The sequence below is a fragment of the Myripristis murdjan genome, chromosome 11 (assembly GCF_902150065.1).
Source record: "Myripristis murdjan chromosome 11, fMyrMur1.1, whole genome shotgun sequence".
Lineage (NCBI taxonomy): Eukaryota > Metazoa > Chordata > Actinopteri > Holocentriformes > Holocentridae > Myripristis > Myripristis murdjan.
This window is the reverse complement of record NC_043990.1, coordinates 14,612,720-14,640,561: the sequence shown is the minus strand read 5'-3', so window position 1 is coordinate 14,640,561 and position 27,842 is coordinate 14,612,720. Positions and strand designations below refer to the sequence as shown.

At 41.3% G+C, this 27,842-nt stretch overlaps 1 protein-coding gene across 2 annotated transcripts; it reads left to right on the top strand.

Annotated features, from left to right (window-relative positions):
- The first annotated feature begins 304 nt into the window (after positions 1-304).
- dennd3a (DENN/MADD domain containing 3a) lies at positions 305-27,418 on the top strand. 2 transcript variants are annotated; one of them, XM_030064295.1, is made up of 30 exons: positions 305-383; positions 4,202-4,302; positions 5,601-5,756; positions 6,021-6,156; positions 6,697-6,812; positions 6,982-7,112; positions 7,249-7,360; positions 8,312-8,431; positions 8,642-8,740; positions 9,037-9,156; positions 9,778-9,893; positions 10,471-10,626; positions 10,841-10,937; positions 11,042-11,145; positions 11,875-12,074; positions 12,194-12,353; positions 12,804-12,960; positions 13,245-13,467; positions 15,804-15,883; positions 16,420-16,599; positions 17,337-17,507; positions 18,291-18,420; positions 18,937-19,044; positions 21,270-21,370; positions 23,129-23,283; positions 23,455-23,521; positions 23,706-23,778; positions 24,346-24,464; positions 25,003-25,140; positions 25,237-27,418. In XM_030064295.1, exons 2-30 carry the CDS (start codon positions 4,222-4,224, stop codon positions 25,429-25,431), a joined length of 3,801 nt encoding a protein of 1,266 aa, XP_029920155.1. In that variant the 5' UTR covers positions 305-383; positions 4,202-4,221; the 3' UTR covers positions 25,432-27,418. The 2 variants fall into 2 exon arrangements, with proteins under 2 accessions (XP_029920155.1, XP_029920154.1); XM_030064294.1 differs by having other exon boundaries at positions 355-550.
- Positions 27,419-27,842: the final 424 nt, after the last annotated feature.

Genomic DNA, 27,842 nt, shown 5'->3' with positions numbered 1-27,842 from the left:
AAAAAACGGAATACCATAGGGACTAAGAGACTAAGTGTAATAAAATTAGGTAAGAAATAGAATAAGTGAGATAAGTAAAGAAATGGCGGAGTTATTAGTTACATTTTTGAAAAATTATATTTTTGCATCTATATATGTAATAAGTATGTATGAATGTGTATTTAATGTAGTAGCAAAAACTACAGTAGGTGGCGGCATTGCTCTCGTTGCGACGTCCCTGATGAAACTCAAGTAGTGTCAGGACTTTTATTTTGAAAATTGGCATAACAGGAAATCTAAGTGAACCTGCCGCTGCAAAGTTCACGCAAGTTTTGTGTGAGCACGCGGTTGTGTGCGTGTGCGTGTCTGACAGACCGGTGGTAGACCTCAGAACAGGACAAGGGGTGTGTGTGTGTATGTGTATGTGTATGTGTGTGTTAACTGTAGCTGAATCACAGCTCACAGTACAGACAGCAGTACTGTAGCGTGTGCCGTGGCGTTTAGGTTTAGTGTGAGCAGAAATCCTCGCCCTCGTCTCGGTACGCCCGTGGAAATGATCCAGTAATTTAAGGTCAGTCGCTAATTTTATCACCGCTGTGTTTGAAGTCTCGTCAGTCAAAGTTTCAGCTGCTTTGACTAAGTTTACTTACTCTTTGTCGTTTGAAACAGTCGCAGTAAATTTGTTTCGGTTGTCAAATTCATTCAACCAGCCACTTCGATAGTAGCGAATATTACATTTCAGCCAGTCTTTGCTGAAATTTAGCTAACTAAGCATGTAAAATTATTGTTGGCGAATATATCAGTTGTATTGAACGTGGTGTCTTTTGCCATTTAGTTTACATTCTTGCCGCAGTGTTTGCGGCGTCTTTCAAGATAAAGAAAAAAAAACATTGCTGTTCGCACGTTTGAGTACTTTCCCACCCTCCCGCCAAAATATGAAAAGTCCTGAGATATGATGGAAATGAATACAAGGCGGTGGGATCACACGTTGAGTCAGCAGGGAGGTCTTTGACAAACTGTGTTGTTACGTTTGATTAAACAAACAAAAAGTCATGATAGTTTCAAGGCTGCATCTTCCTTCAGTTCACTCTCCCACCTCCCGTTTACCTACATTTCTTCCTGCATGCATTCCTTCGTTTGATCAACCAGTTCAGCTCATGAATAGCCTCAGTTTTCTCACAGCCAGGGCTTGAAATTGCCACAAGTCACCAGTCAAAATCTGGTTAAGTGTTGGCTGGTGGCTGTTAAAGGGGAATGCCACCCATTTAAAGAATTCATCTCATTCCTGAGTCCCTGGACAGTCCAGTCCATACTTGTGAGCATGCACCGGTCTTTCTTAAAGCCATACATTTGAGAACTAACGCTTGAATTTGTGATGACACTCGGATGTAAAATCTGGCACTCCTCATAGACAATGAATGAGGTATTGATTTTGTCGACCCATGAGTTTTTGCACACTAATGAGGTTCAGTGCTGATTCATACCTGTCAGCCGTGCTAGAATATGAGCCTCATTTTGGTGTGACAACTCAGCATCTTGTGGCCCCTCAAAGTCAGCTCCCCATTCATTGTTTATGGAGCAGTGTCAAACAATAACTCCCAGTCACATCACAAAGTCAAGGGCTCTCACTCTGATTTCTAGCTGTATGAAAGTGATGCAAAATCATAAATGCTAGCTAAGCTGTTCTAGAGCACAGGAACAACCAGTGGTGGAAAGAGTACTACAAACTGCTACTCAGGTAGAAGAAGTGTGATCTTTTCCATTCAGTTAGAAAAGGTGGAGAGAACATGGCTCAAACTAGATTCTTTTAAAGGTGCATTGTGCAAAATTGTCAAGGGTTCATTGAAGTGATGTAGACTCGACTGAGAAATGCAGAATAAACGTGTAATAAAGATAGACAGATAGATAGAAACTTTATTGATCCCTGCAGGGAAATTGTAATGCCATAGCCGCACATAAAACAGCCACACATAAAACAATAAAACCACATAAAAAAAGTCTCCGTGGTTCTCATCATCATCATGCCAACTCACTGCTATTTAACCTCTTTTTTCCCCCATCTTTATTCCACATTTTTGCAAGCAGAGTCTAAATGGTCATTGCTTCTATCAAGCATCTGCAGTTTTTCATCGTGCAGCTGTTATTGGAAATTTTTAAATGGCAAAAAGTTGAACCAACAAAGCAACCGATTCCTCTTGTACTCCTCATGTACTCAAGCAAAAATGTACTTAAGTAAAGGTTCTGACTTAAAAAAAAAAAAAAAAAAAAAAAAAAACCTCATAAAACAGCAGTACACAGAAAGCTACTCAATTACAGTGACATGAGAAATGTAATTAGTTACTTCCATGTCTGGAAATAACTGCTCTTTTTTTTTTTTTTTTTTTTTTTTTTTTTTAGCCATATTTGTTACATAGAATTGTTTCCATAGGGTAAATTCATTATAAACAGTTTTGTATAAGGAAGCTATTGCTAATTCAGAGGTGACTACAGTTTTTTTTTTCACTTTAAACACAGAGCACTGTCTTCATATGAGATGTGTACAGTATCAGGCAGTTATTTTACTCATTGATTACTCATTTCTTTGTGGATTTCCATTACTCTTTGTCTTTGTTTCTTTCCCATGCACATCCTCTGAATTCTGTGTGTGTGTGTATGTGTGTGTGTGTGTGTGTGTGTCTGTGTGTGTGTCTGTCTGAGAGAAAGAGTCAGAGGGACTGCCCTGCCAGTCCATATGTGTGAGCTAGATACCAAAATTGCTATGAAGTTAGACAGCAGTTCACTGAATGAGGATTACAGACACACACACAGGATTTCAAAATGAGGGGTTTTCAAGGAGTAAATGACTTCAGTGTGTGTGTTTCCATGACACAGCAGACCAGTTTAGTCACCAGCCGGAATGGCCTGAAGACAGGGAGAGGAGGCAAGCAGGTTGGGGGAAAAATAGAAGAGGTGAAGGAGAGAAAGAGGAAGACTGGATGAAAAAAAATGAGAAAGTGCAAATAAAAGAGGAAAAGACTGAAGGAATGATAAGGGAAAGGGAGGAGTATATGTAAGAGAATGGAAAGAGCAGAAGTGATAGAGGAGGCATGAAAGATGGGGAAAGGACTGAGGAATGAAGAGAGGGTAGCTCCTTGTGTTTTGCCTCCAGCTGGAACTAATGCCAGTCAGATGTTTGTTTATCTGCTTGTCGGTAATGATAGACAGATGGGTGGATGGATGGAGGTGAAGCTGCTGTGCTTCTTCACTGGGTTCATATAAAATGTGACTTTACAGAAACAATTAGATAAAAAACAGAGTAAACATCAACAAAAAAAAAAAACCCTGGCACCACAACTGGCACCACTCACATCATCAAAATAGAAGGCTCTGTGTCATGCATCTCGCTCAGCACGTGTGGTTTTAGTTTTCCTCTGTACAGTTTTGGGCCGTGGAGTGACAATAAAATGGACTTCCCATCAGTGATGCTGATGCCAATGGCAAAACTGTGGTTTACTGCACCATTGAACAAACCCTAACATCTGCTACAGGCATGCATGTCTGCGCGTGTGTGTGTGTGTGTGTGTGTGTGTGTGTGTGTGTGTGTGTGTGTGTGTGTGTGTGTGTGTGTGCATCAGTCTTTATAATGTAAATGACTTTGTAAATTCAAAGCAGTGTGTATCTATATCTGTTGCGCCTTTATATGTACATTGTATGAATCTGATGGAGTGTGTTTTTGTGTTTCCTTATGTTTGCATACATCGGCAGGAAGCTATGGGAAGGAAGAGAAGTTTGTTTATGTGTTGTGTTTAAAGGATTTAATGAAGCCCATTCTACCAGTTTAATAGGCCATCCTGCTGAGTTTTGGTTAGAGTTTTATTTATAAATTTGATAATAGGGTTCTTGCAGTCAAAACAAAACCAGCACTAACTAACCTAATTAAAACTTTTTCCTGTGTCCCACTGACCGCATATGTTAAGATGTTCTATTTTTTTCTTTCTTTTTTTTTCTTTAAAAAGTAAGAACGAAACTGGTACAGGATCAACATCTGGTCGGGAAATCTGGTGAGGGATGGTAAAAAATGTGAAATATTTGAAGCAACACCACAGCCCCTTCTGCTGCTGTAGTGAGCCAGAGCAGATTGTCAGATTTTACCACCATCTCTCTAAAAATAAAATGTTAATCTTCCTCTGGTTTGTGCTGTATGATCTAATCTAAATGCACATTACGTGTCTGTTCCTGGCAGCGTATGTGTGTTCATGTGTGATGGCAGAGCTCCCGTCTGGACTGCTGGAGGCATGTGTAGTGTTGGGAGCCTCCAGTGATAAGCTCAGAGAGATATACCAGGTACTCACACACACAAACACAGATGCAAAAAACACACAATCAGTCAAACAAGAACATATACACTGGGAATGACCGCAAAACACAGGCTGCCTTTGAACTGTGCGCAGTTGACTGGCCTCATGCTATGTTCACTTCACTTTGTGACTAAGCAAGGCTCTTTAGAAGGCTGACAGAGCCACTTTGTATGTAATTATATTTGGAATAAATGTTAGATTAGAGATAAATCATCAGTTTGTCATTTTTCTATGCCATTTACCCACTATACTATAAAAGAGGGCTTCTAATAAGCAACAGGTAACTTACATTGATTGACTGTTAAGTGCAGTGAAATTGTACTCATATTACCATCACTGTCGCTTCAGGGAATAAGAGTCTGACTGTGAAAATGAAATATTTTCCCAGCCTCTGTGTGATGACAGAAGGCTGTCTCAGTGAGAAGTCTGAACACTGTCCCCTATAACGTGGATGACGTAAACCTTTTTACATCCAGTATGTCTTTGTACTGTTTTTAGTTACTAGCAGCAGCAGACACAATTTTGAGAGAAGACAAATGGCTATTAATCCCACAAATATTTATTGTTTGATTTGTTTATAATTTTGTACCATTTCTACTGCTTGTATTTATATTCTAGCTGTGTGCTTAGCTTATAATCTTTTCCATTTCCCCACTGAATGTTGCCTCTGCAACTGCCAGATTTCTCCACAGTAATCAACAGTGTCATATAATATTAAATGCATTGCTCTATCTGTCTAAGTTTCATACAACTGACTGCTTGTTATCAACCCTACCTCTTTTGTGTGAACGTGCTCATAACTGAAGCAGAAAGTCCTGGGTTGACAGAGTTGATAACCACCATTGTTATTAAGGTTTTGTGAAGCGTGCTATCACACAAATACCTCGCTATGTTGAACTTGCTTTGTGGGACACGCACCTTGGCTGTTATGAATGCAAGGTGCATATTAATGCAAAGTGTAATAGGGATCATATAGGTAACACACATAACATTCAAACAGTATAGAATTAATAATGATTGTAAGCTGTAAAGTAACAAGGTCAAGTTAAAGTATTTTACCAATTTGGTTGAGATAAAATGCATCCAATCAGCCAAGAAATCTGCTAATGATAAGATCATTTCCATGAAGCATCTTTCTCACATTTCCCAAAAATTGTGAGTTGTAATAAGTTATTTATTGATTCTCAATTAGGTTTGAATTGATTTTGTGTGGTTTGTGAATCTGTACAGTCACTGCTGTGTTGCCAGAACTGCAAACCCCAATATTTTCAAAATCTGTGTCAGCTTCAGCAGCCGAATAAGATAAAAGAGCTCCCCCTGCTGGAGCCTGAAGTACTGCAGGTCCATGCCCCGCCCTTTGTTTCCAAGGAGACCAACTCCAGCCAGGTGATTGGTCCAGCTTTCAGCCGTGTCCAGAGGAGGAGGAGCTTTATCAAGAAGGTCTGAGCTTTTTTTGTACCTCAGTGTTTACAAAAGTTGTGAATGTGTACAGCCTTATAACGCTTCCCCTTTATGTAACAGCTTATTTAGCCTCTGTCTAATGCAAAACCCATATCAGAAATGCAGGCAATTAATTTGATGTGATTTTTTTTTTTTTTTTTTTGGCCAAGACTGGTCTGGATCAAGCATTTCAAGGCCCGTTTAGCTGGCTTACACATGTAATCAACTTCATAAATGGAATATTATTTACTTCTTTGTCTGCAGAAGAGGCGAGATCGCTCTTTGGAGGCGTCAGCCAATGGAGAGCCAGCCAGTCGTGTTGAAGCGACATCAACCACAGAGGACATCAGCGTTCCAAAGGACCTGGACCTCATTGCCCTGCCGCAGCTCTGTTTCCCTGGTAATGTTCTTTTTCCCTAGTGATAACAAAGTTACATTCAGAGAAGCAACAAAAATTAAGCCTGTTTGTTTGGTAACAACACCTGCTATTCACCTTGGTAACAGCAACCATTTGCTGTTTGCCCACATTTTCATTTCACATCTTCACTTTTCTCAGTAACCTCACCTCACCTTTCCCCTTAGGCAAAATCTCTGTGCTTTTGATAAACACACCTTTGTTTCTGTGGTTGCAACCTCTATTTCCATGGTAACAACACCTAAGACAGCCATTCTGTGTGAACACCTTTCTCATAAACCTTAAGGCTTTGAAGCAGTGAAGATTTTGGCATCTACTTGTCTTTCTGTTTCCAGTGTTTGGATACTGCTGTTTAGGTGGCAGCCATGTTGGCTCCACCAATCTGCTCCATAACTGTTGCTGGTGTTAATATCTCAGATGATCTTACAGTGTGCCATAGGGAGGAGCAGTAATATGCTGTCTCAACAACTTGATCAAACTTTGTTCAGTGGCATATTTTGACACTGCTTGGTTTTCATTGGTTAGGTGGTCTTCAGTTATCCACTGAGCAGAGAGACGACAGCTACCACTTCCTAGTTTTTACTGACCTGTTTGGGAACCGAACACATGGAGTTGTAGTGCAGTACTACAGAGCTATACAGGTACAGACACACACATACACACAGAATACAGAATGCTTGTGGGTCTTTTGCAATATTGAGGAAAAAAATGTATCGTTTTGTGTTGCTGTGTTAATAAATCCACACAGTTCCTTGTTGGTATATGCAACTTTCTGAACTCTGGCTTCTTACTGTTTTTTTGTCCTGTCAGTCCTGTCAGGACAGCGGTGCCCAGAATGGCCACAGGTGGAATTCATCCAAGTCCCGCCTCTATGCACCTTTTGCTATCTGCATCATCTCCAAGTTCCCCTATTACAATGCCCTGAGAGACTGCCTGTCATGGTAAAAATATCAATTAAATAGACAGAAATGGTGAATAACTGGCCTTGGTAATGTGTTTAAAGTAAAAAGAAAAAGATCTCTCTCTCTCTGTCGCTGTCTCTCTCTCTTGCTCTCGCTCTCGCTCTCTCTCCCTCAGTCTCCTGGTCCAGCTCCGGCCTGGCAGGCTTGCTGACTTTGAGGAGACGGTCAAAGAGTTTTCAGCCAAGTTGTCTCTGGTCCCCATGCCGCCTCCTGGACAGCTCCATGTGGTTAGACTTTACTGATTTAAAAAGCTCTCTGCCTGTCCTTCTTGTCTGTCCTATCTCTGTCTGGCCATCTCCCTCTGTTTGTAATGAGTTATCTGAATGTCTCTCTATCTCTGTTCTTCTGTCTAGGGCTGCACAATTAATCTAAAAAGGATCGCCGTCTTGATTCATACATCTATGCAATCTCATTTCCAGTTAACGACAATCCTCTGGCTTTCTCATTTCTCCTCACTCACAGTGCTCTGCTGTAAATCAGTCGACGTTACCATAGTAATCTTACACCGCATGTGTTCTCTGCGTGTTGAACGAGCAGGGAGGAGACGGTCGGACGTATATTAGCCTTGTCAGAGGAGGGAGAACCAGAAAGTTTTGAGCCAAAGAAAGAAAAGCATGACACTGAGGAAATTGATGGCACGAGTGATGTTGTGCTTATACTGAAAAAAAGGAGCACATTCCAGTGTGTGGAAGTTTTTCGGGTTTAAACCTGACGGTTATCAACAAGGAGTCATTCTGTGCAAGTAATGCTTCGGCATCATAGCAGCACGACAGATCTATACAAGCACCTCAAACATCACCAGAAAATCCAATAAGAGTTGGCAATTAAGGACAAACCAACCACATCACAAAATCCCAGTCACAAGACCAAACAAACCAAAATAACCCAAACTTTATACAATGCATCGCCATATCCTTATTTTTAAGATGTACCTTTTCTTTTAAAATAAGAGAGGAAAAGAGAACCGTGAGGGAATCGTGATCTCAGTTCTTAGGTGAGAAAAATCATAATTCACATTTTAGCAAGAATGGTGCAGCCCTACTTGTCGCTCTAGTTATCTTTGCTCTTTCACTTATCAACTTATGTCTCTGTCTGTGTCTTTGTTTCACCTTCCCTCTTTTTTAGATCTTTATAATAACGAGTGTGTGTGTGTGTGTGTGTGTGTGTGTGTGTGCTAGTCGTTCAATCTGCGTCCACTCCAGGTGGTTCTCCCCTCCAGAGAGGATCAGGACAGGCCTGTCATCGACATCGACCTGCATCTGCCTCTCCTCTGCTTCACACATGAAACACTGCTGCAGGTAATGCAGATTATAGCAGAGTGATGCAGGTAAAAACAACAACTGATGCAATAAATATTTTGAGCTTGTGTGGTATCATAGTAAGTAAAGAAAGAATGCCCTCTCAGCTGTTATTGCCATGTTTCTTTGATTCAGTGAAACCACTCAGGAGAATGGGAAATGTGGGAAATCCATCAGACATCTTATTTCCTCCCTCCTGTCCATCTGTAGGTCCTGTCCTGTCTCCTGCAAGAACAGAGGCTGGTTTTCTTCTCAGCTGACTGGGCCCGACTCACTCTGGTTGCAGAGAGTCTGCTGCTGTACCTGCAGGTCAGCGGAGACACACATACACGCACGCACATTATTGTTTTTTAATCACACTTACACATGACCTCTCCCTCAGCTTTAAAGTGACTAAAGCCCAGTGGAACAGAAACTGTACTTTTGAATGGGACAGTGTCTTGTTTTAAATAGCAGCAGCATTTTTGTACTTTCAGGGATTCATTTTTAAGTTGTAATAAATATTTTAATGGCACTTGGCACTTTCTTCACCCATCCATGTGTCTGTCCAACTCTCCAGCCATCCAGCCATCTGTTCACCTCTTAACTCTCTCTGTCTCTTCCAGCCTCTGTGCTGGCAGCAGCCTTATGTTCCTGTGCTGGCCAGAGGAATGCTGGACTTCATCATGGCCCCTACGGCCCTCTTGATGGGCTGCCACATCAGCCACTTTGAAGAAGTTGCTGCTGTGAGTACGCCCTTTTGTTGGCAGTGGGGAAGGTTCATGTTTTGTTTCTTATCAACATCACAGATCAAAGTCTTAGGTTTCAAGCTTTGGGAGACATGAGAGCCATGTTGGCAAATTCCAGACAGATCTTATCTGTCCAGTGCTGGACTTCTGTGATCAGGTGGATTTTGCCTTAAAAGTTATACTTTAGCGTGAGTAAAACATTAAAACAGGCAATTAAAAACACATAAGACATAATAAGTCACATAATACAGTATTTGAGATTTGTTCTTTTATTCTTCCAAGAGGGTAAATTAGTTGTTGTTTAGAGGGTTGGCATTATAGGCTATACTGGACTTTGCCTTTCAAACGTGAAAATCTCCATGTCTGGCTGAGCTGAGATACTTAACAATAACTGTTTCTTCTCCACTGCATTCATCTAGATTCAGATGTAGTAGCAGCAGTAGAAGCATTGTTTCATTCAGAGTCTTACAATAGCTTGGCTTACAGACTGTATTCAACAGTAACTGTCCATTCAAACTGATGGGGGCTGCTTTGTTGGGCTGGGTTGTATTGTAGTTGAATTGCATCCATTGTACCTACAGTACTGGTGTGTTTGTGTGTGTGTATGTGTGTGTGTAGGAGACAGAGGATCTGATTCTGGTGAATATTGATGATAGCAACATTCAGACGTCATGTTCTGAAAATGCTGAGCTCCCAACTATCCCTCTGGCTGCTGCTGAAAGCTTTATATCAAGGTAACACACTTACACACACCTCAGGATGTAGATTGGTGGCTGATGAGTCTGATGTTGCTGTTTTTACCTGCATGATACTATTAATAGGGAAAAAGTTAAAACAAAACAAAACAAAACAAAACAAAAAAACAGCATTAACAGACATAGTGGTGGCCAGTCTTGCCAACTTGAAGTGGGCATTTCCTAATTTCAACAGTGTGCCACCACAGCAACTTCTTCTGAAGAATGCATGAATTATAATAGTGGCATCATTTCTCCATACAGAAAGAAGTGTGGCCCAAATAATATACTTTTTGATGCACTCTAATCCACATCTTCTTCTTCTAAGGGTCAAGAGTCAGTGTCAGCTATTAAAGCAGCACCTCAGGGCGCTTGAGCAGGGACAGGTGCTTGAACCCAAGCCTTTAGTTTCCCCCCTCACTCCATCACCCTTCATAATTTAAGTTTACTTTAAATCTTCTTTAAATAAATGACTTCAGCAAAAGTCATCTAGTTATCAGTCATCATTTTGCCTTAAATTCTCCTTATGTCCATGGTGTGTGCATGTGTGTGTGTGTGTGTGTGTGTGTGTGTCCAGGGCAGAGTGTCTCCAGCTTCACTATGACTTGGAGCTGTGCCACCTCGGAGCCGGTACAGACACAAATGAGCTGCGATTCCATCGCAGAGCCTGGCAGAGAAACCTCAACTCACAGATACAAAACATCACCTTGGAGCTAGTGGTTAACATCTTCAGGTGTGTATGTGTGTGCGTTTTCCTTACAAGTAGTTAGTGAGTCTGGGAAATAAATTTAAGTTTGCCGCATATTTAAACATATTAAACTAGTTTCTGTTTTAGGCTGAACTTGTTTTTTATGATTTTTATTATTCTCTCTCTTTGTCTCACCCTCGCTCTCGTTCTCTGTCTCTCTCTCTCTCCCTCTCTCTTGCACTCTCTGTCGCTCTGTCAGAGGAGTCCAGGACTTCCTAAACTATGAACACAGAGTTTTTAACAGTGAGGAGTTTCTGAGGACCAGGGAGCCAGCAGACCAGCCCTTTTATAAGAAGGTACACACACACACACACACACACACACACACACACACACACTTTGACACCCTTTGTTTTGTTTTGTTGCATGCATTCAAGACTGTGGGTGTGTGTGTCCCTAGGTGTTAGACACCCATATCTTCCACTCCTTCCTGAGAGACAGGCTGAGCAGGAAACTGGACGCCTTCAGCCGCATGGAGCTCAACACACGCAACCATGCACATAGGTAAGATGTCATCACTGAGGGACAGGAATACTGATGACATTATAACTGAGGACTGCAGGTAAATAAGCAAATGCAATAAGTATCTAGTGGATGGGGGCCTGCCTGTCTGAGTCACACAGACATGTAAATATTTCACCAGTGGTGTTAGAGAGGTAGAGGTCACTACAGCATGTTAGTTTTAATTTTCTACACAGTGAAATATCATTTAACAACAAACAGTGAACTCTCTCCGTGTCCTCCTTACTCCTCCTGACAGTCAAAATACTCTGCTCACATGTCAAAAATTTCTTAAGACAATTAAACTAGTTAAACCTGGAAAACCTAGCATTATTCTGTAAAAATATAAGGAGAAAATAGTAGAAAAAGTAGAAAAAGACACACAACTGAAGAGAGGAGGATGGCATGGCTTTTCTTTCCAGCAGAGTTGGCAACTAATGCCTAAACAATTTAATTACAATTAATAATGAATAATAGTTTCCCTCCATATTTGTACAGCTGGGACGGCCACCCACAGCTGTAAAAATGTAATTAAAACACATCATCTGGATTTATGGCTCAGTTTAGGCCCCTAAAAAATGCAATAACGGTACAATTACCTATATATCATATATAAATCACCTCCTGGAGCCAGGAGTTAACCTCGACATGCACAAAAAAAAAAAAAAAAATCCAACAGGAAATACCTAATAGAGTTTTTCTCATTCTTCCCATTCTTCTTCTCCTCTTCAGGAATCGTGCGATGACAGAGTCTCCTCGGCGTCCTCTCTTGTCTGAACTGTCTCGGAGCGGCTACAACAGCTACAACAGCCCCGAGAACAGGCTGAGCAAGAGGCTGGGAGCCAGCCTGCCTAACCTGGAACAGCCTGACACTGTCGCCGCCATCAGCCCTAACAGACCGGCCTCACTCAGAAAGATGACTCCTGACATTGGTTGGTACTGACTGAAGGAAGGAAGGGGAAGGATGGGTAGAAAAATGGACGGAGATTGACTTGGTAGAAGACAAACAGTTAAAAAATCATTTACTTCTTTCCTCAATGTGTCTATCCAGGTTTGAAGTCTCCCCAGAAAGCGGTGAAGGTTTTTCGTCTACCAGAGTTCCCTCCTCCTCTGGCCTACCACTATGTCCAGAACTATTATTCTGACATGGTCGCTTCCCTGGGGAAGGCTATTAACGCCACGCCGCCTGATGACTCTGCTCTGCTGGCCAGGTACTCTAAGGAAAGGAGGGGAAATAAAGCCAAAAAGTCACTATAAGTTTGTTTCACATTTTAAGTGAATGTCAGTTGACTGGTGGCCACTGATTCGAGAGAGAGGGTCTGTTAAAATTCTTTAAACTGACATACATCAATCAAAGATCACCTGTCTGAAACGTGTTATAGCATTTTAAAATGTCTAAAAGAACGTAATTGTGAGATGATACCACCAAGCTTCATTATATAGCAGAACTAAACTAAAGCTAATTTCCGGTGCAGATAGGCCTTAGATGAGCTAGCTGAACAAACAAAAACACTGAATATGAATAAAGTTTCTCACATATCTCTTGTCTCTTCAGATTATCTTGCGCCTGAAGCTGGCTAGTTGACTTAAAGACAGTAAACTGACTCTTGCACCTTGCCAGATATCTCATCCCTCTCACCTTAACCTGTTTCTCTGTGTAGATACCACTACCTGCGTGGTCTGGTAAACACCGTGTCAAACAGACGCCTCGATGCCTTGGAGGACTTCCAGAGTCTTTATAAGACAGATTCAGACATCTTCCCTTCTCAGATGGTTAAATCTCTGGTCGACTCCTTGCCTGATCCTGAGCGTGTGCAGGTAGGTCTTAGCTAACCAGGACATCACAGAAAGACGCTTTTTCCCAGCTGCACTTAAAGTCAGCTGTAGCAATGCATTCTGCTTATCCATGACTCTTGATTGTCCTAATGACTTGTTATTGTATGTGGCCACTGCCTGTAAAGGAATTTATACCACCTTTGACAGATCAGCTGTACATACTGCAACCTCTTTCAATGGCAGAATATTGTGGATATAAAAATGATGATAATGATGAAAACAAATGGTATTAAGAGTAGCAATACTAACCCTAATCCTCCTCGCAGGCGGACAGGCGCCCAGAGCTGAAACGCCTCATCAGTCGGGTCAAAAGGGACCAGGAGCGGGAGCGTGCGCGCCATGGCAATGAGCAGGAAGAGGGTGTTGTAAAGCGCTTCGAGCTGCCGAAAAAGTACATGCAGCTTGAGGAGTTTGTGAAATGCGTCCAGGAGTCTGGCATCGTAAAAGACCAAGGAACCATTCACAGACTCTTTGATGCTCTTACCGTTGGTAGGTTGTTTTTATATGTGTCTATGAGGGGGTGTGTGTGTGTGTGTGTGTGTGTGTGTGTTTGAGCTTTCATTAGAGAGGAGGGATTAAATGTCTGATGATTAAATTAATGATTAAATTAATTTTAAGTCTGTGAGTCTTAAAAGTGTATTCCAAGCAACAGAAACACGTGCATGTGGTAACTTGCTCAGGAAGCTGCACATTGCTCAGTTTTGATTTAACTGGTTGATCTGTGGAGCTTTTATTTCCAACCCTGAGGGTTTTGTTTTCACTGCCTCCCAACCTCAGTGTTCACCCACGCACACCCATACACCCTCATGCACACAAACATTCAGCTATACCCCTCCTTCTGTCTTTTTTCCAGTCAGACATTCATTCCTCAGGTTAATCATTACCTCACTCCCTCTCGGAGAAGGAGAATTTGTCTTGCAGGGCTGTTGGAAGTGTTGCCGCTGCCAAAGGCTGAACTACATTACACATAGCCAGCGCATTACAGTAGTCCTTTTCTTCATCAGGGCACAGTGGCAAGCGATTTCAAAATTTCACTGGGTGATTTGCTGTGATTTTGTAGCAGCCTAATGTGATTTTTAGAAAAGGAACTTTACAGCATTGGCTTTTGGCAGCATTTGGTGATTAACTGGCATTTGGCTGGTGGTTAGTGGTAATTTCAAGGCCTGCCTATTACTTAGAATGGCATTTACCTATACACAGGGTATGGTTTTTGTAGTCCACTGTGTCATAGTCCATGGTGAGCATTCATGCAGAAACCCAGGTAATAGAAAATAGCTACCTCCCTGTTAATCCCAGCCATATGTAAGCTCTTGCTGGGTTTGTTTTTGTTGAAGTAGAGTGACCCTTGCCTCCTCCTTCCCTGCTGCTCCATACAAAAACATACTGGTTGTGAGAATCCATTCTTGCAGGTGTTTCATCATCCTGTCATCACCGAAAATCATGCTATTTACATTTTACAGATTAGACATGTAGCTGATGCTCCTATCCGCTGGCAGAAATTAATGCATCAGTAGACTAATCTGCAGTTCCTAGACTCTCAGTAGTGCAAGCAGTGCACAGGGTGAGTGCCTCAGTTTCCTCGATGGCGTTCCCTTGAATGATCATATAAGGCAACGGTTAAAAAAAAGAAAACAGACGTGACTGCTACAGGGAATTTTTGTTTTTATTTGAAGATAAGAGCATGTTACAGCAAGGAGAGGGGGATGAGATAAGGAAGAGGAAATATGAATCATTGAGGAGAGGGGGATTTGAGCTACTTAGTTTAATTAGGTTTCATCTCGAAGCGTAAAATAGGGATTTTTATATAGGAAGGAAGGTGGGAGGGGGAGCATAACTCGATTTCCATTTTCTTTTACTGAATAGAAGCTATCTTGTTTGGTGGAGTGAAAACACATCAGTCTATCCTTCCCTCCTCTTTTTTGGAGCGGAGACAGCGATGGAGACAGAGCTGCCTCGCTCTATTTGGAGTGTCACTTCATCTCTATTTGGACTGATTGTTTATGATTGAATGGTGGAGCTCTGGTGCCAGACTGATTGAGTGCAGGGGATTTCTTTGCACAGTAGTAACTCTTTTGTGGAAGATTATGTTGGATTTGCAGAAGGAAATGGCCCTGAAACTGAAACTTCAATTGAATAGTCGATCAAACAAAGATTTAATTTTGAAAATTGACTAAAAGTTTAAAAAAATGAATCACCTACAAGTCAAGTAAAAATAAACATTTGCTCATTACAGCTTCACTAAGATGACTATCAGGGCAGGGCAAAGTTCATTTAAATTGCGTAGTGCACAGGATGTCGGGGGCTGCACACAGATTGTGTATGAGGTCATTGTTGCCGTACTGTGGCAGCGCTCAGCTGCCTACTCTGCTGGCAGATAGATTGACTGTGGCCATACCGGTCAACTCCCGATAGTTTTCAGAATGTGAGTGTGCCAGTGTGAAGCAGTGTGTACAAGTAATTTAGCTAGCTGATACCAAGTACTGGTACAAATACTTATCATTATATACACCCAACCATGCAGCCTCTTCAACAAGCTAGTATATAACTGCATAGCTGTAGTGGAACAAAAAGTGTCCCATGCTTTTTCATGCAGATTTTTAATGTGTTTGATTAGGTTATTGGTGTGAAATCATTTCAGAGACTCTCCTTCCTCTTCAGAGTTGCACCACAAACCCTGCAGTGCAGTTATTTATTTTAAAACACATGCAACTTATGTATGAGTATTCCTTTTTTCTACTACTACAAAGCACAATCAGGCACTACACATAACGCCATTTTGTGTGTGTGTGTGTGTGTGTGTGTGTGTGTGTGTGTGTGTTTTCCAGGTCATCAGAAACAGGTTGGTCCAGATCTGTTTAGAGTGTTTTACACAATCTGGAAGGAGACTGAGGCTGAAGCACAGGAGGTCTGTATTTATTCTGCGGAAGTAAATATGCTTTACTCGTAACTTAACAAAAGACTGTTGTCTTTTTTTTTCAATCTTGCAGTTTGTGATGCCCAAACCTCTCATTACATAACTAGAGCCCGTTCATATGTCAGCTAAGATTAGTCAAGCACACTTCAACAAATAATTGAAGTTTTATTCATTGGCCTAGGAATTACGTAACTGAGGTGGAGTTGGTCCTATTCAAAGTGTTACTTGGACCTGAAGTTGATTTTGTGAAAAATTATTGTTTTTCAGTTCAGAACAATACAGTTCAACATGTAAGTCAGAAAACACCTGTAGTCAAAAGCGAAAAGACTTTTTTTTTACTGATCTTTTGATGTGAAAATCCATATCACATTCATTTCAGCCCAACACTATAGCAGCTTCTTTCACTGATTAGTTTCTCTGAGATTGCGCATACACATTTCTTTCAGCAGCATAAGGTTAGAGACTGCACCAAATGAACCAACAGTACCTAAACATACAGCGCTAACGTGTCTTCCTGTGTTTCTCAGGTGTGTCTGCCTGCGTCTGTGTCAGAGCACATTGAGCCCAGTGAGTGCGTCTTCAAGGTGTCGTCTTCGGTCAAGACGAGCCGCGGTGTGGGGAAGATCGCCATGACTCAGCGACGTCTCTTCCTGCTGACCGATGGACGTCCAGGATATGTAGAGGTGGCACAGTACCGAGATATAGAGGTGAGATTAAATAAATGAAGGAGATGCAACAGTCAGCAGGTAATGTTGTGAGTAAAAAATCCTTCCAGAGGAGTGCAGAATAAAGACAATATGTAGAGATGTCTGAGTTTAAAGATGTTGTTAGGAGATAAGAGGGATGCAGAGAAGAGGAATGGAAGAAAATGCTTAAGATGTGCAGGGGATTCACACTGAATTTTCATCTTACAAACTGACAGAGCTTCAGCATTCAAATTTCAGCTTTAATTGTCATCAAATGGCATTTGGCTTTGCAGCCAAAAAAAACAATAAATCACACTAGAAAATGACTATAAAAGCTCCGCAGCAGGAGCAACACTTAGAAGCTCAGAATTGCTGCAGTAAATCAGTGTGTGGCCACAATATCAAAAGCCATACAAAGCCATAAAAACACCTCTTGCTAACTGATTTGAGTAGGGTGATAGCTGTGGAGATGAATGATTTTATGTGAGTGTGTTCACTGGTGGGAATCTGCACCGGGTGCCAGAGGGAACAGGTTGAAACTCTGAAGAAGAGAGTGAGTTCAGTCTGACAGGAATGCATTTGCCCTCTTCACAAAATGTAAACATCTCCTCCTTATATCTGCATGTCAGTGGCAGTAAGGAGGCATTTCAAATCACTTTTATAACTCACTCCACTTCCACCATTGGGTTTTAATCCCTCCTTTTTATCATTTTCTCTCTCTCCCTCTCTCTCTCTTTGTGTCCCTCGCTTCGCTGCAGGAGGTGAAGGTTTCATCAGCTCCCTTTCTCCTCCTGCGGATCCCCAGTCTGAAGCTGCGAGTTCGGGGCAGGAAGGACGCGTTTGAGGCCAACCTCAAGACCGAGACTGAGCTCTGGAACTTGATGGTCAAAGAGATGTGGGCTGGGCGTAACATGGCCGACCAGCACAAGGTGTGTGTATATGTGTGTGTGTGGCAAACACCAGTTTTAAAAGAGGATGAGTGTGTGTGTAAAAGAGAAGGAGAGAGCAAGTTGAGCTTATTAGTGCTGTGAATGCTTGTGCCAGATAGTGTGAACTTCGGTAAACTTTGTGGGTGTGGGTTACATTCCATGAAGCATAGATGAACATAAATACACACTCACTCTCACACTTTCACACACTTACAGAGACAATGGGTTTCCTCTGTGAAACCAGATGTAACTGTAGCCTGTCAGTTTCTCTTCTCTACCTTTTTATCTTTCTCTCTCCCCTCTTTCTTTCTTTTTCTTTCTGTTTTCCCTACTCTCTCTCGCTTCCTCTCATGTGCGGTGAGTTCATAATTTTATGCCAGTAAGCTGGTATGATAGGAATGTACATTTGACAGCCTGTTTAACCAGCTTGATAAGCAATATTGTCAGCGTGACAACAACGCTGAGGGCAAATAACCGAGAAATAAAATTCAGTCGGCTTTCAAACAAGCTCTTTCTCTCTCTCTCCCTCTCACCTTTTTCATTCTCTTTGACTGTCTCTGCTTCTCTCTAAGACCTCCAGAAAATACACTGAGCTCTTATCAGTGCCTCTGATGTTTTTGTTTATTTTATCCTCCTTTGAATGTGTTTCCTGTTTTTTAACTCCTGTTTCATATGTTCTGATATTTTATGGTCTGTTTTCGCAGCACTTTGTCAACTTTGCTTTCAGATAAGTGTTGCATATTAAGTTATCGTAACTGGATCTTTCTCTGTTTCTTTGTCCAGGACCCACAGTACATGCAGCAGGCTCTGACCAATGCCTTGCTAATGGATGCGGTGGTAGGCAGCCTGCAGAGCAACAAGGCCATCTACGCTGCTTCCAAACTGGCTCATTTTGACCGAATCAAGACAGAAGGTAGATGGTGACACAGAGCCGCTTAAAAACATGGGGAGAAACTAAGAAATAAGGGAAATAAATACTTTTTCTTTCTCCCCATATGCTTTTATTGCTAAAAAAGAAATGTGGAAATCGTGGAAATGTCAAACTGCTTCTGGCAACACAAGGTAGTTGATATTTCCAACACTAAAAGCGGCTAATAAAATAAATACTGCCCCCTTTTTGAGGAGAAAGAACACAGAGAACACCTACCACAATTGCTTTGGTACAAACGAAGGTCATCTGGCTCTAGCATTATTTACCAAATGACGTGCAAGTACAATGACCCAGAAGGACTTTAACATTTGACCCCCTCTCCCTTGAAGCCAAAACTTTTTTGGTAGAGTGAAAAACTTTTTTTTTCCAATTTATCTTGCTTTGTCCTGGTTTGGCTGTTATAGCTTTGTTCAAAACACAGTTGAACATAATTTATGTGGGTTTCTGGTCTGAAATTAGATTAGTTACTTTGCTGAACAATACCTATTGTGTGTTTAGTGCCCATGATGGTTCCCAAGACAACTGCTGAGACGCTGAAGCACAAAATTAACCCCTCCCTGGAGCTCACGGCACCTCAAGCTGTAGACGTGCTTCTGTACACACCAGGTACACACACAGACACACACAGTCATCTTTTCATACACATGCACATGCACATGTACACGACACGGCTCTTTAGTGTATTCTGTAACACAGTAACCTCCTCAGCTATTATCACTGTGATGACAAGCGTCAGGTTGCCCTCATTATGATTGGTTAGTCTGAGAGTCGGTGAACTGATTGGCTGTTGGAGCCACAGGGCAGTTTCACTATAAAGGGTTTCGCTTATGACACACACACACACACACACACACACACACACACTTTGACTTATCCACAGACAGACAGCCACAAACACACACAGAGACAGACACTCCCACACTTGACCTTTGTCTTGTGTCATGTCTCCCACTCACTCACTCTCTTTAATTTGCACAAAGAGAGAGAGAGCATCATAAAGCTGAAGGCTAATAAACTCTCTCAATGCCACTTCCTCTTTTGTACTGTTCCCTTATTTATGGGAAAATATAAATAGAGGGTAGACAGATTCCATATTATCCTTGGAGGGGCAGCTGCTTAAAAAAAAGTCATAAATGCACATTTTGGCCTCGTCATAGCGAGCTTTGACTTAGATGAGAACACAAAATAAGTTTCAGATTCGTATTTAGAACAATTTGTCGGTGCTTTACCTAAAAGAACCGCTTTACAGTATTTACTCAGCACTGTGCCCGTTGAAACACAGCTGCAGTGTCTGTGTCCATACAACGCACACGAAGGTAGCAAGTTACAAGTCTTCTCCAAATCAACTCATGTCAATAGGGAGCGCTTTTTAGAGCCCCAAAAAGAGCAAAAAATGACAGCAAAACTCTTCAATTCAGCTTATGCAGGATGATACGAGTCTTCTCTAGTCAATCAATCACATCCTGAGTGGAAAAGATTTGTATTTATTTAGTTAGTTATTCAAATATTCACTGTAGCGTTTGATAACAAAACAGGTTGTGCATCCACGTTTTGCTCAACAAGAACATGCAGGAAAAGCACACACTTGAACCAGTTTTCCAAAATATTGGTGCCAGGAAGCAAAGCTACAACGGCTTTACAGACCAAACTCTTTCAGTGTGTGTGGTGTTAGCTAAGCCGTAGGGTAGCAGTGCAAACACAGAAATACACAACGATTAGTTCTGAGTGAGAAAGTGGACGCAGTAAGACTTTGATTCATGTTGGCATGAGCTCTTTAGCTATGAGAGGCTACAATGAAGATTTACACTGAATAACTTTCTGAATATAGGTCTTTTCCACTCCCCCCTTGCTTTTTTTTTTAACTATGGCTGACAGATAGATTTGGTGTCTTAAAGGGCATGAGGAGGCTGAAAGGGATTACCATGTAAAAAATGGTACGTAGCCACGGTTTGCTGTGGACAGACCATCTGTGACCACTTAGAAGAGCAGCTGCTGACAGACTGACCTCTGGCACTAGCAGTGGACATACACACACACACACACACACACACACACACACAAATACATACACACAGTAACCAACACATATGCATACAGAGCGCTGTTCAGTTATTCTGTAGGATTTCAGTTGAAAGGAACAAATCTTGCCATTCATTACTTTCTCTCTCTCTCTCTCCCTCTGGTCTGAATGTAGGTCACTGTATTGAATCCTTGGCACATCGCCAGTTCACTCCCACTTCTGTCTCTCTCTCTCTCTCTCTCTCTCTTCCCTCCTCCTCTCCTGTCCTTTTCTCTCTCCTTTTCCACCTTTTTTCTTCTCCCTCTCTTTCTCTCCCTCCCTCTCTCCTCCTACAAAATGCAGGATGTTACTTTATTATTAGTTTTTTTTTTCCCAGCGGTGTTTTTAAATAGCGATGAATGCATGAAAGGAAATGTGACCGTTAGGTAAAGTTAGGGTGGAGCCAGGGCTGAGGCTGCAGCAGAACAGATCTGATTATGAAGAGTTTCCATCTAAAATAATTCATATTCCTTTGTAAAAGAGAATATGTCAATAAATGACCTGTCATGGATATTTCATAAGCACAGGTAAAACTTGTTAACCTCTACCCCCAAGAATTTAAACTAGCATGAGTAGTCATGAAAGTGATTAGAAAAACTCCAAGTCCACTCATGGCATAATAATGATAAGATAATAGTTGTTCACCAGTGAAGCAGGGACATTGTATTTCATGTTACCCTGCTAGGAGATTTAACTTTAGTGACTGTAGGATATACTCTGTAGGTTAAGTTGTGTAGAAATAACTGTGCGTGTGTGTGTGTGTCTTTTCCAGGTCAGCTGTGGGTGTCTGTGAGCGGGGGGAAAGTGATGGTGTTTGATGCCTCCAGTTGGTCGCTCACACACACTTGTTTACAAGTTGGGAATGCAAGAGTGGTAAGAATTCACAAACGCGTACATGCCTGCACCCACACACACCCATAAGTAGAGGCAGAAAAGACACACACACACACACACAGACACACACAGCTGCACACAAGGGCACTGTGAGTGTGATATGTTCAGTTTTTTTTTTTTTTTAAATCAGTAGAATCAGCAGTTATGACACATACATGCCACTTAACGTTGGCTACACTAACGTTTTTTTCCCCCCAGTCTTCACTTCTATCCGATGGAAACCTCTTACAGTATTTCCAACAAGTCAGCTTGTCAGGAACTCCTTTTCAGATTGACGGTCATGTGTTTGGGAAACTAGATGACACTGTTTTGAAGAATTCTTGCACCCTAGGTTCATGACATTTCCTCAAGATATGAAAGACAGAGGAAAGTTTGAATTCCAGTAACAACATTAGAAAAAAAGGAAACCAAACAAAACATCAGAGTTAGGTTTTAGTGACAGCAGTGCTCTGGATCTCCTCGAGGGTGAAGTTGTGGGTAAATAAGGTTAAAGATGTGCGTAAAAGTTTGAGGAACTTGTGAGGACTGTGATAATTCACTCACCTCCTCTCTAAGCATGTTGGTTGCAGTCACATGAAATATATTAACTCCTCTGTGTGTGTGTGTGTGTGTGTGTGTGTGTGTGTGTGTGTGTGTGTGTGTGTGTGTGTGTGTGTGTGTGTGTGTGTGTGTGTGTGTGTGTGTGTGTGTGTGTGTGTGTGTTTTCTCCACTCCCCACTGAGATAATGGCTCATGGCTGACACAGCTCATGTCTATGTCCTGCACTCACATTAGTCATTGTGGCTGATTAAAGGAGCTGAAGAGGAAAAGCTCCTCAAAACAGTCAAATCCTGGGGAGATTTTCCTTGAAAATTCCCAGATTCCAAATTGCCAAAATACGCCTTACTTTGCAGCTGAGGTCCTTACTTTCATTTTCTTTTTTAAGAATTGGAAAGAGGAGAGTCCACTTTTTTTCTCCTGATTATAACTGGAAAAGATTGGTCTGTAGAGAGAAGAATTACATTTGTAAATGGGAACTTGTGTAGACTTTAGGCAGTGCAGTAGCCTAGCTGTACTTTATAAGATTAATGGCACCACCTGGTGGAGAGGTTAGGTATTGCACAGAACATTAATAATTAAGCTGAAACCACTTTGTTTTCTTTTTCTTTCTTTTTTATTTTTGATACAGACGTTCCTCTTTATCTTAATTTTGAGTACCTTCACCCAAACCCCTCCAATCAGCGAGCAAAAACCATCCTGCTGTTACTTTAAAATGGCAGGGATGTGCTTATATGTGTCTGCCTTCATACTTGTACATGGTGGCTTCACATACACAAGATGGTGTCGTTTACAAAACCTGTACACATAAGAAGACAAAATATGGTGCAAATGCTTAACAAACCCCTTCAGCAAGTGGCTCTTGAACTGCGGCATAGTCTGTACTTTTGCTGCTTCACACCTTGGTTTGGTTCTGATTCTGGGAAATCCTTCCCTGCTCAACCAGTCAGTGTTTGTTAAACAAATATAACCACAGAATTTGCTCCATATGCTGTTTGATTTCTAGATGGTGTGTATGTAGTATCTTATGTGAGCTGTAGTTGCCCTCGCAGCTTTGCAGAAGCAGGTTTTAAGCTTAATTAAAAACAGCTTCTTGGTCTCCTATTCTGACTCTGACTCTGTCTCGCCCTTCCCCAGGCCTCTCAGAAGTAGTGAAAGATCAAGTCATGTACTTTATCAGCATGGTGTCTGTTTTTTCAGAACTGCATGCTGGGAGTTGATCAGGACCAGGTGTGGATGGGCTCCGAGGACTCAGTCATCTACATCATCAGCATGGTGGCCATGGTTTGCAACAGACAGCTGACTGAGCACCGGGCTGAGGTCACTGGACTGGCCGTGGGCACAGACAAGTACAGGTAACACACACACACACACACACACACAGATAAAACTGACAGATGTAGCCGGTCAGGCAATCAAAGAGTAAACACTCAACCTCTGCACGCTCACTCACTGTGAATGTATAAGAGTAACAGGTGAAGGAATAAAATGTGATTGAGAAAACTTTACTGTATTCTGTTCTTCAGCCAGAAGGTGGGGTACTCCTGCAGCGCGGAGGGAAGCGTCATGGTGTGGGACGTCGCCACGTTACAGGTGAATTTGCTCATGAGAAGATCCATTGTTGAGAAACAGATGGATATGAGCAGTAGATCTTAGTTCGCCCTCAAGTTCCACCTCCTAATAAATTTTGCTTATTTTTGCGTGTTTTATATTCATTTTTGTAGATTTTCTTTCACAATGTTTTGTCTCCTGTGTTAAACTATGTTCACTCGCTCAGGTGAAGAAGCATTTCCGTCTGTCCTGCGATCGTCTATTGTCTGTCTCCAACTATAATGGAACTCTGTGGTGCTGTAAGTCCTACACACACACACACACACACACGCTCATTTGTACACACACATGCAGGGCACACATAGTATTTGTTTCTGTACAAGCTCTACCAGTTTCACTAAGAGATTTATCTGCACATTTTTCATACTAGATGAAAACTGATTTGTTCTGATTTCCTAAGTAGCACAAAGATTAAAGTGGGAAACTGAGAGATGTACAGTAGATACAGCATTAGATACAGCAGTAGATACAGCAGTAGATAAAGCAGTAGATACAGCAGTAGATAAAGCAGTAGATAAAGCAGTAGATACAGCAGTAGATAAAGCAGTAGATACAGCAGTAGATAAAGCAGTAGATACAGCAGTAGATACAGCAGTAGATACAGCAGTAGATAAAGCAGTAGATAAAGCAGTAGATAAAGCAGTAGATACAGCAGTAGATAAAGCAGTAGATACAGCAGTAGATAAAGCAGTAGATAAAGCAGTAGATAAAGCAGTAGATACAGCAGTAGATACAGCAGTAGATACAGCAGTAGATACAGCAGTAGATCAAGTAAACAGAAAGTGAGCAACTAAATGTCTCTCCAGGCTCCAGGGACAGTATAATGGAGGTTTGGAGGAACGGCTCACTGAAACATCGTTTGAATCTTCCTGAGCAACAAAGAGGATCTGCTGCTACGTTCAGCTCTATACTGCTGTTACCTGAGGTACCACACACACACACACACACACACAAACACAGATGTATTAAACCAGTGTCTGAATTGGGCTGAACTTGTTTTTTTGTTTTTGTTTTTTTTTTAATCATTTTTGCCATTTCCTTTCTCTCTCTGTCTCTCTCTCTCTGTCTCTCTCTCTCTCTCTTTCACTCTCTCTCTCTCTCTCTCTCTCTCTCTCTCTCTCTTATACCAGTGGTTCTTTTTGGTGTCGAGGACCCCCAAATTGATACACATCAGACCATGAACCCGTATTTAATAACATATTGTCTCTGGGATCACTGTCTGATAAGATAATGTCTGTTCTGTAGATTGTCAGATTAACAGTGAGGAATGAATCCTAAGTGAAATATATGAACTGTCCTGTGCATGAAAATTAAATATTCCCCATATTTTGGGAAACCTCTTGGAACCCCCTCAAGGATCCCAGGCTGAGAACCTCTGCTCTCTGGAGTGTTTGTGTGTTTTTGCATAACTTGTGTTTGTGTGTCACCTTTTCTTTCCCTGTGCTTGTGTATGTGTGTGTCAGAACGAGGAGTTGTGGAGTGTGTGTGCAGACTCCGCGGAGGTGTGTGTTTGGCACCTGAAGGACACTACCAGACCCTACCACCGTGTGGCACTACAGGACTGTGCTGGATGTCACTGCATTATTAAAGTTAAAAACCAGGTCAGAATAATAAACACATAAAAAACAGCTTTGAAACACCCCCATATGATCATTATCTGACAGTGAAATAAAACATTTCTCTCTTTTGGTTTTCAGGTGTGGGTGGGCGGTGTGGGCCGCAGTTCTACAAAAGGGAAGATTTACATTCTGGACACAGAGCGCCACCTGGTGTTGAAAGAGCTCCACGGCCACAACGACAGGGTGACGTCACTCTGTTCTGCTGAGGACAGGTACGTCCTGAGTGGAGCCGCCAAACACGACGGCAAGATCGCCATCTGGAAGGTGGAGTAGAGAGGAGATGAAACTCACAGCGATATCGGGCCCGTTGACTTGAACAGAAAGACTTTTTTGGACAAGACGTGCCACTCTAGGGAAAAGCCTGAACTTGGAATGAAGGAGAACCTTAAAATATCACTTGGCATTTTTTGAAAGATGATCAAACAGACAGAAAATACAAGCCTGTCTGTTGCTGCTCACTTCTGAATTTTTAAAAAATGGAAAGAATATTTTTGAAAAATACTAATGTTTCATCATGCATTTGCTTTGAAAATTGAACATCAGCTAGAAAAGTGATTTCATGGTTTCACACCTTCGTCTTTAAGCAAATTGCAGCAACAGGATATGCCCTCTGTCTGTGCTATGTCTATGTTTAAACTATGTTGGGAACCCTCTGTGGGCCCTTGAAGGACCCCATAGCATCCCCAGACCTCACGTTGAGAATCCATGGATCGCTACACACTTAGTGACTCCGTAGAAAATGAAGGCAAGATTCCCGATATGGAAGGTGGAACAGAAGCAGGGCTTAAACTCCCACAGCCTGATAGCCCAACACAGTGTTACAGTCAAAAGGATGTGAAGGTCATGTGAGATGTCGTTGGACTCCGCTGCCCGTCACGTGGCAGTCAGATGAAGCGGCAAATTTGATGATTTTTTTACATGAAGTGTCATTAACTGGGCGAGTTTTCCCGCCTGCTATGAAGTACCAAGCACCAACAAACTGATTTTAGGGAATCTGAGGGACAAATGAAGACTGAAATCCACAATGCCTCACTGAGTGCATTTTTTTTTTTTTTTTTGTGATATGGGCATCCCCACCTTATTTTACTATTTAATCTATTAAACCTGATGCTCAAATAGACTAGTATTATGTGGGGATGTTGTTGAACTGAGCCTCCCCTCCAAGCATGAAGTAGCTGTGATGGCAGATTTCACTGCCACTTTAGAAACTTGTCTTTTTTTTATATTTTGGACTGGAAGTGGACATTACACAGTATACAGTGGGAGGAAAGATAACACAATAAAAAGTCAGGAGCCAGCCTTAAATCAGTGACATTACAAGTGTCAAATGATTAGGCAAATGTAATAAGTTTGTTTTTGTAAGCAACTGGAATTTATTGATTATGAAACAGTCAGAACTCAGTCTCTTGTATTTCTTTAACAGACACTTGTCTCTTTCTGGATGAGAAACTGATCATTATTTTACTGTTACTATCATTTTTATTTGTTATTAAAGAGTGCCATTAGCGCCTAGCAAGCTTCTATTTATCTAACCTGGTTTCAACATGGGACACTAATAGTCATTTTATGAAAACTGACTTTAAAACCGACAACAGCAATTAAAGTCCAAAACCAGTGTATAAAACGCTTTTGTATTTACTTAGAAACATAGTAGCTATTTATATTCTGTATATTTGAATAGGATGGCTAACTACTGTAGGTATTACATTGGTAATATATCATATACACTGCTTTGTATTGATATTCAACACACAAACAGCATTGTTTTTGGGTGAGGCAGAACAGATTTGAGTTCACTGTTGGTCTTAATTCCTCACATGTGAAGAACACTATGTTTTCTTTCTCTAGTCATCAGGAATCTACCTTTTCTCTATCCGGTCAACTCTTTAGGAAATTGGAGAACGTGGTTGTTGAATTAGTTCATCTCAGTGTATTGACAAACCTACAGTCTGTTTTCAGCAGGGTAATTTGTTCCCATGTTTATGAAGTGTTTTCTGCATGTTGGAGACAAAGGTTCAACATGTCTTATGTATTATTGTATTTATTAACTGCACATTATTGTTAATGATCTGTACATAAAATATATATACATGTATTCCTCTTGTAAACTAAACTGACGACAATGCGTGTTCACTCAACCATTTTTATGAATTTAATATTTTGATGAATATTGACTTTTATAAGACTACATTTGAACAACCTGTATATTGTCATCAAGTCCATTAAGGAGAGTTTCTAACTTCTAACTACCAATAAACAAACACTTTTTAAAGGAAGTTGTGAGTTTGCCTTTATTTACAACCAGAACACGGTTCAGTTCACTCTCTATTTGGTAAGTTCAGGAAGTACATTCTCTTCCAAAATCAAAAACATTAAAAACATTTTGGCATTGAAAACATATGATATCCAAATAATGAAAAAAGAAATAAAAAAAAAAAGAAAAAATGTGCAATTAGCCGATGAATACAGCTTTTAATTACCTAGGGTTCCTTATTGCCCCTCATGGTCTTAAAATATTGATTCTTAGTGATGAATTCAGTTTAGCTTTTTTCATGTTATGTACTGCTTGATGTATTTATGTGAATGGATAATTTGCTGTGCAGGGTTTTTATTAGGCCTATGTCTTGCACTCGGGTCTCTAAAAAAAAAAGTGATCTCGGTCTCAGTTAAGATTCACTGAAATT